The 14,025-nt window shown below is 42.5% G+C and overlaps 1 protein-coding gene across 2 annotated transcripts in view; it reads left to right on the top strand.

The window, feature by feature from the left end:
* The window catches only part of CADM2 (cell adhesion molecule 2), a 431,199-nt gene that overhangs the window by 230,080 nt on the left and 187,094 nt on the right, over positions 1-14,025 (top strand). For both annotated transcript variants that reach the window (XM_088442731.1, XM_088442730.1), the window contains one exon: positions 3,680-3,770. In XM_088442731.1, the coding sequence (XP_088298857.1) occupies positions 3,680-3,770 (91 nt within the window). The remainder of the gene's footprint in view (positions 1-3,679; positions 3,771-14,025) is intronic.

Raw genomic sequence — 14,025 nt, 5'->3', positions numbered from 1 at the left:
TACATATTCTGGTGACTATTGTATAATACAGAGTACATATTCTAGTAACTGTAGTATAATATAGAGTACATATTCTGGTGACTGTAGTATAAAATAGAGTACATATTCTGGTGACTAATGTATAATATAGAGTACATATTCTGGTGACTATTGTATAATACAGAGTACATATTCTGGTGACTATTGTATAACATACAGTACATATTCTGGTGACTGTAGTATAATATAGAGTCCATATTCCGGTGACTATTGTATAATACAGAGTACATATTCTGGTGACTGTAGTATAATATAGAGTACATATTCTGGTGACTATTGTATAATACAGAGTACATATACTGGTGACTATTGTATAATATAGAGTACATATTCTGGTAAATGTAGTATAATATAGAGTACATATTCTGGTGACAGTAGTATAAAATAGAGTACATATTCTGGTGACTGTAGTATAATATAGAGTACATATTCTGGTGACTATTGTATAATACAGAGTACATATACTGGTGACTATTGTATAATATAGAGTACATATTCTGGTGACTGTAGTATAATATAGAGTACATATTCTGGTGACTATTGTATAATACAGAGTACATATTCTGGTGACTATTGTATAATAAAGAGTACATATTCTGGTAACTGTAGTATAATATAGAGTACATATTCTGGTGACTAGTATAACATAGAGTACATATTGTGGTGACTGTAGTATAAAATAAAGTACATATTCTGGTCACTAATGTATAACATAGAGTACATATCTGGTGACTGTTGTATAATACAGAGTACATATTCTGGTGACTATTGTATAATATAGACTGCATATTCTGGTGACTATTGTATAATATAGAGTACATATTCTGGTGACTGTAGTATTATATAGAGTACATTTTCTGGTGACTATTGTATAATATAGAGTTCATATTCTAGTGACTGTAGTATAATATAGAGTACATATTCTGGTTGTAGTATAATATAGAGTACATATTCTGGTGACTATTGTATAATATAGAGTACATATTCTGGTTACTATTGTATAATATAGAGTACATATTCTGGTGACTGTAGTATAATATAGAGTACATATTCTGGTTACTATTGTATAATATAGAGTACATATTCTGGTGACTGTAGTATAATATGAAGTACATATTCTTGTTGTAGTATAATATAGAGTACATATTCTGGTGACTGTAGTGTAATATAGAGTACATATTCTGGTGACTATTGTATAATACAGAGTACATATTCTGGTGACTATTGTATAATATAGAGTACATATTCTGGTGACTGTAGTATAATATAGAGTACATATGCTGTTGACTGTTGTACAATATAGAGTACATATTCTGGTTGTAGTATAATATAGAGTACATATTCTGGTGACTATTGTATAATATAGAGTACATATTCTGGTGACTGTAGTATAATATAGAGTACATATTCTGTTGACTGTTGTACAATATAGAGTACATATTCTGGTTGTAGTATAATATAGAGTACATATTCTGGTGACTATTGTATAATATAGATAGAGTCCATATTCTGGTTGTAGTATAATACAGAGTACATATTCTGGTGACTGTAGTATAATATAGAATACATATTATGGTTGTAGTATAATATAGAGTACATATTCTGGTGACTATTGTATAATATAGAGTACATATTCTGGTTACTATTGTATAATATAGAGTACATATTCTGGTGATTGTAGTATAATATAGAGTACATATTCTGGTGACTGTAGTATAATACAGAGTACATATTCTGGTGACTATTGTATAATATAGAGTACATATTCTGGTGACTGTAGTATAACATAGAGTACATATTCTGTTGACTGTAGTACAATATAGAGTCCATATTCTGGTTGTAGTACAATATAGAGTCCATATTCTGGTTGTAGTATAATACAGAGTACATATTCTGGTGACTGTAGTATAATATAGAATACATATTCTGGCTGTAGTATAATATAGAGTACATATTCTGGTGACTTTTGTATAATATAGAGTACATATTCTGGTTGTAGTATAATACAGAGTCCATATTCCAGTGACTATAGTATATTACAGAGTACTTATTCCGGTGAATAGAGTGCAAACCAATGCCCAATTCTAGTGACTACAGTGAAATGCAGAGCCCATATAGTGTTGATTATATCTATCTATCTATACTATATGTGATTATATCACAGTGCAGACCCATATGTTTGTCACCGTAGTAAAAAAGCAGAATTTATATTGGTGACTAGTAGACAGACACAGATTTTTCGATGACTGTAGCATAATGCACAGTACTTAATCTGGTGACATCAGTACAATGCATAGTTCATATATGCTTCAAACTGTTCACTGATATGGAAGTGTAACACTATATTGAAGTATGAGATATGCTTTCTTGCATAACCAACATAATCAGAGTAAGAAATACCCATACTATATATTACAGCCACAATTATTATCCTGTTGAAATGAGTCTGTTGGAGGGCAAGTAGATGATTGTTTGGATGATTGATGCACGTACAGTATTACTGCTGCCGTCATCTTTATAAGGAATACATGTACTGTACATGGGGCATAGGGCTGCTGCCTTATGTGTGCTACAGTCAGATATGGGACCTGAGTCTAAGTCACACACATTGCCCATGTTTGCAGAGTTTAACTTTTTTGTGCTACTCTGCGTTTGCCAATATCATTCCTCCGTGGCATGTGTACGCACAGAGACGCAGTTGTGATTTAGTTGCGTAGTGTGTGAAATGTATCGGCCGTTCCTGGGCGGCTTCTGGGAGGTGGTTATTCAGATGCAGCAATATCATACTTGCCTAGTCTCCCGGGACTGTCTGGAGCCTCCTGAAAATTGGGTGCCGCTCCCAACAACCCGCAAGACTAGGCAAGTCCCCCGGAATGGCTGCCGGCACCCCGCAAACCCTGCAAAAGTGGGCTTTCCGGGGGTGCGATGACGCAATTCACGCTGAATCGCGTCAATGTAGCCCTGCCCCCTGCCTTATAATGCCAGTAATATTAGCATTATAGAGCAGAGGGCGGGTCCACTATGACGCGATTGCATCGGTACGCCCCCGCACCGTCTACTTGAACTGCCCCCGCAGCTGTGCGCCAGGCGAAGGGCTGATGCTAGAATTAGCATAAAGTCGCAGACGCAACTACGGCAAATGACGCTAAAGCAGCCGCAGCAGCGTGGATTAGCCCTATGATGTTTCTAAATGTCATTATGCATGGACTCAATTACAACTCAGTTGTTGCTAGTGTTATTACGACCGGCCACTTTAGCACAGACAATACACGTGTATAGGTGCCTCCAATTCCTGACAATCTGGCAGACACTTCATGTGCTGTCATTTACCACATTGCATGAAGTGTAATGATTTAGAGTATTGCTGTATATCCGTATACAGTATATATATAAATGATGTCTTTTAATCCCAGAGATTTTTCACACTTTTGGGTCAGATGATCCATTCTTCAGGCAAGGTTTACAAGCGTGAGCTTAAGCCGTTCGTTTATTCAAAAGTGGGGTAAACCGATGAGGGGGACGCTTCAATTACATTATAAAATGACGGACAGAGGGAAAATGGAAAGAATGTATTTCGATATTTTGGCCTAGAGTGTAATATTTAAAATTCATACTGTAATATTTTTCTAATTTTTTTCAGATACTCCCACTGTTAAGATTCTGCCCTCCACCCCAGTACCACAGGAGGGCCAGCAGCTGACATTGACGTGTGAATCCAAAGGAAAACCTCTGTAAGTCCTGTCTGTATACACAGTGCGCTATACCAGGCATAGTGCATCTCTCATATTTCATATCTGCTGTGCATATGCTATATATCATACTTGCCTATGTTTGAATGTATATTTTGCTGTGTACAGTGACATATCCATACTTGTCCGCCTTTTAAAAAAGCAGTTCAGGGGGATTGTGAAAGCAACACCTCTAAGCACAGTGTTAAAATGAACATGTACTATTCGGCCCCAGAGGCGTGTCATAAAGTTGACTTACATCCAATTGTAAACGAGCCCCAAATCAGCAGTTGTTGCTCGGTAAGAACCATGTGTTGGTGAAAACACACTGATACATCATTGTACCTCGTAACCAATGCAGGGAAATGACACTGATGAGTCTGTTTAAAAGTTTTTCCCTTGAAAAAGTGAAGATTTTTTGAAGTGTAATGAACGATTTTTTGAACGATGAACGAATAATGTTCCTTCCATTAATGAAAATCGTCATGTTGGACAGCCTGAACGATACAATGAACGATAACTACAAACGGGAGTGCGCATTTGTGATTATCGTTCATCGGTATAACTCATAAACTGAACGATTTTTGTGAACGATTTAACGATAACGACGTCGTTATTGACAAATCGTTCAAAAAATCGTTACTTGTGTATGCACCTTTATTCCTTTTTTTTCCTAGTATATAACAACTTCCTCATGGGGGTAAGGTGCTATCAGGGAGATTGCTGGACTCTTCAGGGAGTCCGGGAGATTGCTGCTATTTCAGGGAGTCTCCCTGACAATCAGGGAGAGCTGGCAAGTGTGCATATGCCATATATGGGCCTGATTCAGACCCACTCGCGAGCGGCTGTCCGCTCGCAAGTGGGTCGATGTTATGTACTGAGCATGCGCACGACGGAGGGAGCTCCGTCGTGCGCATGCGTCAGACGCGACGAGCGAAGGAAAGTCCTTCGCTCGTTGTGTCCGATCAAAGGGGGCGTGCTGTCAATGTTGATTGACAGCACGCCCCCTTTGGTGGGCGTGCCGGGGGCGTGCCTCCCTGACGGGGGCGTTCCCACGGGAACGCCTCCCGTCAGAAGCCGGCCCACTGACATCACTAGTGATGTCAGTGGGAGTGATTTTGGCTCTGATAGAGCCAAAATCACTCCGGAGCTTGCGGTTGAAAACCTCAACCGCAGGCTCCGGCTCGCAATTTCGATCTCGACCATTGCGGCCATCACAAAGCACGCTCGTATAGCCTGTGGGTGGTGACCCACAGCTATACGAGCGTCCAGGAGGACGCTCCATGAAAATGGAGCCCGGCCCTCATTCAGAGCGTGCGCTCTGCTCAGAGCGTACGGCTCTGAATGAGGGCCTATATTTCTTATTAGAATGCCATTATTCTTTGTAATACGTGACAAGTATTTTATGACAATGAAATTAAACATTTTGCTATTTTAATTATCATATTATTAAATTATGTTTTGGCATACTGTTTGTTTAGTTATGATTTTTTATTTAGAGAAAGGTAAGCTGCATTTTGTGATCAGGGGCATTATGGCAACACTTAGCATTGGGTAGTGAAGTACCCGGCTGTGGTAACTAAGTTGAAAGTTGAGGAATAGAGCAGATACTGTAATTGGCAGTTATTGTTCAATCAAAGCGTAGTATAAGTAAGTGTGAAATATATTGTTAGCTTTGTCACTGACTGGTGGGATGAGGCATGGGCTAAAATGGAAAACACAGTGACCGATACCACTATTTTTGTCACTCTATGATATCTCTTGTCACCAAAGAAAGGGATATTTTTATACAAATAATCATACCATTAAAATATTGTACAGGGTGTTTCACTCGCTATTGGCCCCAAAGTTTTTCTTATAACTTTCAAAGTAATGGACGTAATGTAGTGAAATGTGACAGACATACCTTGGTCTATGAGAAACATGAGGAGGTCACAGCAAGTGTTGAAGGTGTTCGTGCTCCTCCATGGACATCCAATAATGTTCCTGTGGTTTACAGTTTATTCACCAGATACAAATGGTGGTTTCTAACCTCCAAACTGCTCAATAAATTGTCCATGGCATGCCTTTATCCACCAGGTTCATATCGGCAGGTAACACACAGACGCAATGAATGCGGACGTCTCAGTACACAACACCAATGTCAGGTGTAGGAATATCTACTGTCTAGCAGTGGTGGCTCCAGAGATTGGGCTGAAGCGCAGTCTAAAATTCAAATAGGGGAACCGCACCAACTGCCATCCTCACTGGTTATATCCTCAGTGGTATCATCACTGGCAGTTGGTGTGGCTCCCCTATATGAATATTGGACTGCGCTGCTGACTAGGGTGGGAACAGCTGGCCGTCACTTCGAGCATGCATGTACAGCTGGCCTGGATGCTAATGGCAAACACTTTCAACACTTCCTATGACCTACTCATGTTTCTCATAGACCAAAGTATGTCTGTGTCACATTTCACTAAATTACCATTACTTTAAAAGTTATAAGAAAATCTTTGGGGCCAATAGCGAGTGAAACACCCTGTATATTGGATAGTATACCATCTACTGTAAATTATAAGGACATTAGAAGTCCCTGAGGAGTTCTGCTACTGTATAAAGGAACAACGGTTTTAATACAGATTTCGGATATCCAAGGTTACTTCTGTTATGCTGGCTGGGTACACACTGGCAGATATATTGGGCGATCAATCGATTGGCCAATATATCGTATGCCGTCGGCCAGTGTGTACCAGTGATATGTCTGTGAATGACGTTGTTCACAGACATATCGCATCGGCTGTGCTGCACAGCCAATGGCAGATATATCTGTCCATCGTGCTGTGTGTACAGGCGATCAGCCGATCACCTGTACACTTGCAGTGGCAGCGGCGGCGAGGGGGTCGCGGCGCGTCCCCAGGCCAGTGGGACCCACGGACAGAAGTAAGATGATGGTTGTTCAGTGTGTATGAACAACCATCATCTGCAGATATATCTGCTAGGTGTGTAACCAGCCGTAAGAGAAGCACCTTACTATATAATTCACACATTTTTCTAACAATCCCTGATGTTAAAACATTAGAATTCACTGATTATGCAATAATAGCAGAACTCAGTGATTATACAGATATTATTCACAGGCTTTTATATATTAGCAACAATTAGGTACAATATATTCATTATGCACAGTATTTTTTTTAGAAGTTGCACACAGGAGGTACTTGCATCATCTGAATTGCTTAATAGTTCCCATAATCAGGGGCGTTTTAAGAGAGGAGGGGGCCCGTGTGCAGCCTCCGTTTGGGTCCCCTCCTCTCTGACGGCGGCTTAGCGGCACTGAGCGATGTAGATTCTGGCTTCATGCCAGGATCTACAGCGCATGCGCGGGTCTCCAGGAAAATGGCACCCACTCCTACTTTCCCGGGGTCATCTTTTCTGCGCATTGGCGCAGATCACTGGGAAAATGTCCACCACCATTTTCCTAGTGAGTGTTTGCTGCTCTACAGCGCCGGTCCGGCGCTGCGGAGCAGCACTTCGGGAATTGGCAGAGAGGTAAGTATAATTACCTATGGGTGCAGGGTGTGCAGAGTGCCCCGCACACCCTGCACCCATTTTAGATATGCCCCTGCCCATAATCCAGGATAGACATCACCAACGATGTTCAGCAACCATCAATGATTTGCCTCCGATGGCTGATGTTTTGCCATAGATAACTGACTTCTGATGGTGATGCGGCAACAGTTGTTTTCCCTATTGCACATTACTTGGCCTTGCCCCCATCGGGTGTCCCTTAACTTCATCTGCCTTCTCTGATTGGCCTGCTGTGGTGAGGCTCTAGATATGTATCAGAAAGAATGTGTCTATATTAGGGGTGTGCACCGGCCACTTTTCGTGTTTTGTGTTTTGGTTTTGGATCTGGATCTTTCTTCGTGTTTTGGATCTGGATTGGTTTTGCCAAAACCACCCTTCCGTGTTTTGGGTTCTGGGTTTTGTGTTTTGGATCTGTATTTTTTTGAAAAAAAGCATAAAAACAGCTAAAATCACAGAATTTGTAGGTTTTTCTGCTCCTATGCTATTATTAACCTCAATAACCTTAATTTCCACTCATTTCCAGTCTATTCTGAATACCTCACACCTCACAATAGTGTTTTTATGTCCAAAAGGTTGCACCGAGGTAGCTGGATGACTATGCTAAGCGACACAAGTGGGCGGCACAAACACGTGACCCATCTAGGCGTGAAACTGCAGTGGCAGACAGGATGGCATTGAAAAACTAGGCCCCAAACTGTACATAATGCAAAGAAAAAAAAGAGGTGCAAGATGGAATTGTCCTTGGGCCCTCCCACCCACCCTTATGTTGTATAAACAGGACATGCACACTTTAACAAACCAATCATTTCAGCGCCAGGGTCTGCCACACAACTGTGGCTGAAATGATTGGTTCGTTTGGGCCCCCACAAAACAAGCTGGCAATTTATCTGTCCCTGCACAAACTGGCTCTACGGAGGCAAGATGTCATCCTCATCCTCCTCATCCACCGATTCCTCACCCTCTTCAGTGTGTACATCCTCATCCTCACAGAGTATTAATTCGTCCCTGCTGGAACCACAGGTCCCTCTGTACGTTCTGGAGGCTGGTCTCCCTGGAAGAGTTGATAATTCATTTTATGAACATCATCTTCTCCACATTTTGTGGAAGCAACCTCCTACGCCTTTCGCTGACAAGGTTCCCGGCTGCACTAAACACTCTTTCGGAGTACACACTGGAGGGGGGGCAACTCAGGTAAAATAGAGCCAGTTTGTACAGGGACCTCCAAATTGCTTCTTTTTCCTGCCAGTACAGGTACGGACTGTCTGACATGCCTACTTGGATGCTGTCACCGATGTAATCCTTTAACAGACAGACGCACGCTTGTCGCTGCTGCTTTGAGGATTCAAGTGCGGCTACAGCCCACACAATTCACAAAGACAGAAAAAAAAAAGAATATTTTTATTGTTTGTGGAGCACACTTTGAGGGTTACACCACCCTTTAACAGACAGACGCACGCTTGTCGCTGCTGCTTTGAGGATGCAAGTGCGGCTACAGCCCACACAATTCACAAAGACAGAAAAAAGAAGAAGAATATTTTAATTGTTTGTGTAGAACACTTTGAGGTGTCACCACCCTTTAACAGACAGACGCACGCTTGTCGCTGCTGCTTTAAGGATGCAGGTGCGGCTACAGCCCACACATTTCACAAAGACCAAAAAAAAAAGAACAATATTTTAATTGTTTGTGTAGAACACTTTGAGGTGTCACCACCCTTTAACAGACAGACGCACGCTTGTCGCTGCTGCTTTAAGGATGCAGGTGCGGCTACAGCCCACACAATTCACATAGACAGAAAAAAAAGAACAATATTTTAATTGTTTGTGTAGCACACTTTGAGGGTGTCACCACCCTTTAACAGACAGACGCACGCTTGTCGCTGCTGCTTTGAGGATGCAAGTGTGGCTACATCGCACACAAGTCACAAACACATTAAAAAATAGTTTTTTATTTTTTGGAACATTTTGAGAGTTACACCACCCTTTAACAGACAGACGCACGCTTGTCGCTGCTGCTTTAAGGATGCAGGTGCGGCTACAGCCCACACAATTCACATAGACAGAAAAAAGAAGAATATTTTTATTGTTTGTGTAGCACACTTTGAGGGTGTCACCACCCTTTAACAGACAGACACACGCTTGTCGCTGCTGCTTTAAGGATGCAGGTGCGGCTACAGCCCACACATTTCACAAAGACCAAAAAAAAAAGAACAATATTTTAATTGTTTGTGTAGCACACTTTGAGGGTGTCACCACCCTTTAACAGACAGACGCACGCTTGTCGCTGCTGCTTTAAGGATGCAGGTGCGGCTACAGCCCACACATTTCACAAAGACCGAAAAAAAAAGAACAATATTTTAATTGTTTGTGTAGAACACTTTGAGGGTGTCACCACCCTTTAACAGACAGACGCACGCTTGTCGCTGCTGCTTTAAGGATGCAGGTGCGGCTACAGCCCACACAATTCACATAGACAGAAAAAAGAAGAATATTTTTATTGTTTGTGTAGCACACTTTGAGGGTGTCACCACCCTTTAACAGACAGACGCACGCTTGTCGCTGCTGCTTTAAGGATGCAGGTGCGGCTACATCGCACACAAGTCACAAACACATTAAAAAAATAGTTTTTTATTTTTTGGAGCACTTTGAGAGTTACACCACCCTTTAACAGACAGACACACGCTTGTCGCTGCTGCTTTAAGGATGCAGGTGCGGCTACAGCCCACACATTTCACAAAGACCAAAAAAAAAAGAACAATATTTTAATTGTTTGTGTAGCACACTTTGAGGGTGTCACCACCCTTTAACAGACAGACGCACGCTTGTCGCTGCTGCTTTAAGGATGCAGGTGCGGCTACAGCCCACACAATTCACAAAGACAGAAAAAAAAAGAACAATATTTTAATTGTTTGTGTAGCACACTTTGAGGGTGTCACCACCCTTTAACAGACAGACGCACGCTTGTCGCTGCTGCTTTAAGGATGCAGGTGCGGCTACAGCCCACACAATTCACAAAGACAGAAAAAAAAGAACAATATTTTAATTGTTTGTGTAGCACACTTTGAGGGTGTCACCACCCTTTAACAGACAGACGCACGCTTGTCGCTGCTGCTTTGAGGATGCAAGTGTGGCTACATCGCACACAAGTCACAAACACATTAAAAAATAGTTTTTTATTTTTTGGAACATTTTGAGAGTTACACCACCCTTTAACAGACAGACGCACGCTTGTCGCTGCTGCTTTAAGGATGCAGGTGCGGCTACAGCCCACACATTTCACAAAGACCGAAAAAAAAAGAACAATATTTTAATTGTTTGTGTAGAACACTTTGAGGGTGTCACCACCCTTTAACAGACAGACGCACGCTTGTCGCTGCTGCTTTAAGGATGCAGGTGCGGCTACAGCCCACACAATTCACATAGACAGAAAAAAGAAGAATATTTTTATTGTTTGTGTAGCACACTTTGAGGGTGTCACCACCCTTTAACAGACAGACGCACGCTTGTCGCTGCTGCTTTAAGGATGCAGGTGCGGCTACATCGCACACAAGTCACAAACACATTAAAAAAATAGTTTTTTATTTTTTGGAGCACTTTGAGAGTTACACCACCCTTTAACAGACAGACGCACGCTTGTCGCTGCTGCTTTAAGGATGCAGGTGCGGCTACAGCCCACACATTTCACAAAGACCAAAAAAAAAAGAACAATATTTTAATTGTTTGTGTAGCACACTTTGAGGGTGTCACCACCCTTTAACAGACAGACGCACGCTTGTCGCTGCTGCTTTAAGGATGCAGGTGCGGCTACAGCCCACACAATTCACAAAGACAGAAAAAAAAAGAACAATATTTTAATTGTTTGTGTAGCACACTTTGAGGGTGTCACCACCCTTTAACAGACAGACGCACGCTTGTCGCTGCTGCTTTAAGGATGCAGGTGCGGCTACAGCCCACACAATTCACAAAGACAGAAAAAAAAAGAACAATATTTTAATTGTTTGTGTAGCACACTTTGAGGGTGTCACCACCCTTTAACAGACAGACGCACGCTTGTCGCTGCTGCTTTGAGGATGCAGGTGGAATCTAGACGGGATTTGGAACCGAGGACACACTACCTCCATCAATTGTCTAAATCCCACTGCACTAATGTCGGATACCGGACGCACGTCTAACACCAACATAGCAGTCAAGGCCTCAGTTATACGTTTTGCTTCAGGATGACTGCTGTCGTACTTCATCCTCATCGCTAGGGACTGTTGGAGGGTCAATTGTTTAGTAAAAGTAGTGATGTTCCTACTTCCTCTCTGGGATGATGAACAACTCCCAGCAGCAGCAACAGCACTAGGAGGAAGTGGTTCTTGATCTTTCCCTATTTTATTTTTATCGGAGAAAGTTTGGTCCTCCATTTATGTTATATTGATATATACGTGCGGCTAAAGCGCACACAAACACAGAAAATATTTTTTTATTTTTGCTGGAGAGTAGTGCACTTTGTGGGTTACACCACCCTTTAAGAAATGAGCCAGCCGGCTCTTTACTTATGGGACACAGGCGCACGCTTGGCGCTGCTCCTTTGTTGATGCACGTGCAGCCACAGTGCACACAATTCACAAACACAGAAAATAATTTTTTTTTTGGTTTGGACTGGAGTGTACTTTCGGGGGTTACAGCACCCTTAACGGTCAAGCCAGCCGGCCCTTTACTTATGACACAGGCGCACGCTTGGCACTACTTTGTTGATGCACGTGCGGCTACTGCGCACACAATTCACAAACACAGAAAATAATTTTTTTTTTGGTTTGGACTGGAGTGTACTTTCGGGGGTTACAGCACCCTTAACGGTCAAGCCAGCCGGCCCTTTACTTATGACACAGGCGCACGCTTGGCACTACTTTGTTGATGCACGTGCGGCTACTGCGCACACAATTCACAAACACAGAAAATAAATTTTTTTTTGGTTTGGACTGGAGTGTACTTTCGGGGGTTACAGCACCCTTAACGGTCAAGCCAGCCGGCCCTTTACTTATGACACAGGCGCACGCTTGGCACTACTTTGTTGATGCACGTGCGGCTACTGCGCACACAATTCACAAACACAGAAAATAATTTTTTTTTTGGTTTGGACTGGAGTGTACTTTCGGGGGTTACAGCACCCTTAACGGTCAAGCCAGCCGGCCCTTTACTTATGACACAGGCGCACGCTTGGCACTACTTTGTTGATGCACGTGCGGCTACTGCGCACACAATTCACAAACACAGAAAATAATTTTTTTTTTGGTTTGGACTGGAGTGTACTTTCGGGGGTTACAGCACCCTTAACGGTCAAGCCAGCCGGCCCTTTACTTATGACACAGGCGCACGCTTGGCACTACTTTGTTGATGCACGTGCGGCTACTGCGCACACAATTCACAAACACAGAAAATAATTTTTTTTTTGGTTTGGACTGGAGTGTACTTTCGGGGGTTACAGCACCCTTAACGGTCAAGCCAGCCGGCCCTTTACTTATGACACAGGCGCACGCTTGGCACTACTTTGTTGATGCACGTGCGGCTACTGCGCACACAATTCACAAACACAGAAAATAATTTTTTTTTTGGTTTGGACTGGAGTGTACTTTCGGGGGTTACAGCACCCTTAACGGTCAAGCCAGCCGGCCCTTTACTTATGACACAGGCGCACGCTTGGCACTACTTTGTTGATGCACGTGCGGCTACTGCGCACACAATTCACAAACACAGAAAATATATTATTTTTTTAGCACTTGGGGGGAGCACCCCTGATGGACAGAGCACCCCCTGGACAACACTACAGCACCTCTTTAGGACTGGGACACTGCACAGGACTTTGGAGTGGACACAGCCCCTATGGAGAACTGACTGCACAACACAGTCCAGCCAGCCCCTATGGACTTTGAAGTAGTGGACACAGCCCCTATTAACAACAGCAGCACAGCACAACACAGCCAGCCCCTATGGACTTTGAAGTAGTGGACAACAGCAGCACTACACTACACTACACTACACAGCCCTAACTCCCACCCTCCCTCTTCACTGTCCACAGCCGAGTGAGAAAATGGCGCCGACGTGGGTACCTTATATAGGATCCAAAACCCGCGAGACTCGGAAGGCGGGATGATGACGTTTTGCCTCGATTTCAGATCCGAGTCAGGCGGGAAAAGTCGAGCCTGATTCGGATCGGACTCGGATCGGGGGGGCTCGGGGGGGTTCGGATTTCAGAAATCCGAACCTGCTCACCCCTAGTCTATATACAGTATATATAGACATGATATAAATATTTTTATGATAGGCTCCTTGTCCAATATTTAATTTTCACCTAACACATATGACAAAATGATATAACTTTCATTTATTTTTAATTGGACTTTTTTTTTTTTTTGTCCGATGTGATGAAAAAATCTTCAGGGGCTGGAAACTCTTGAAGCATACTTTAAGTGGCTATGTACAGTAGATCAGCCCTTCACGGTCACATCAGCGATCTATGTATTTATTTATTTTTTTAAATTGTACAGAGTTTCTGAGATCACCTCAACTGTAAAGTTTCCTACAACATTAGGATATCAGCAGAACGCAGCACCAACGGTTTCATGTTTCGGTTACAATCCTGCTCCAGGGTACAGTCACGCTACTTCCCAGTTAATATCACAATTTTCAAATGAAAAAAAAAAAAGTT

This window comes from Taudactylus pleione, unplaced genomic scaffold (assembly GCF_031769625.1).
Source record: "Taudactylus pleione unplaced genomic scaffold, aTauple2 ptg000316l, whole genome shotgun sequence".
NCBI lineage: Eukaryota > Metazoa > Chordata > Amphibia > Anura > Myobatrachidae > Taudactylus > Taudactylus pleione.
The sequence above is the reverse complement of the archived record's forward strand: the minus strand, read 5'-3'. Positions and strand labels throughout refer to the sequence as shown.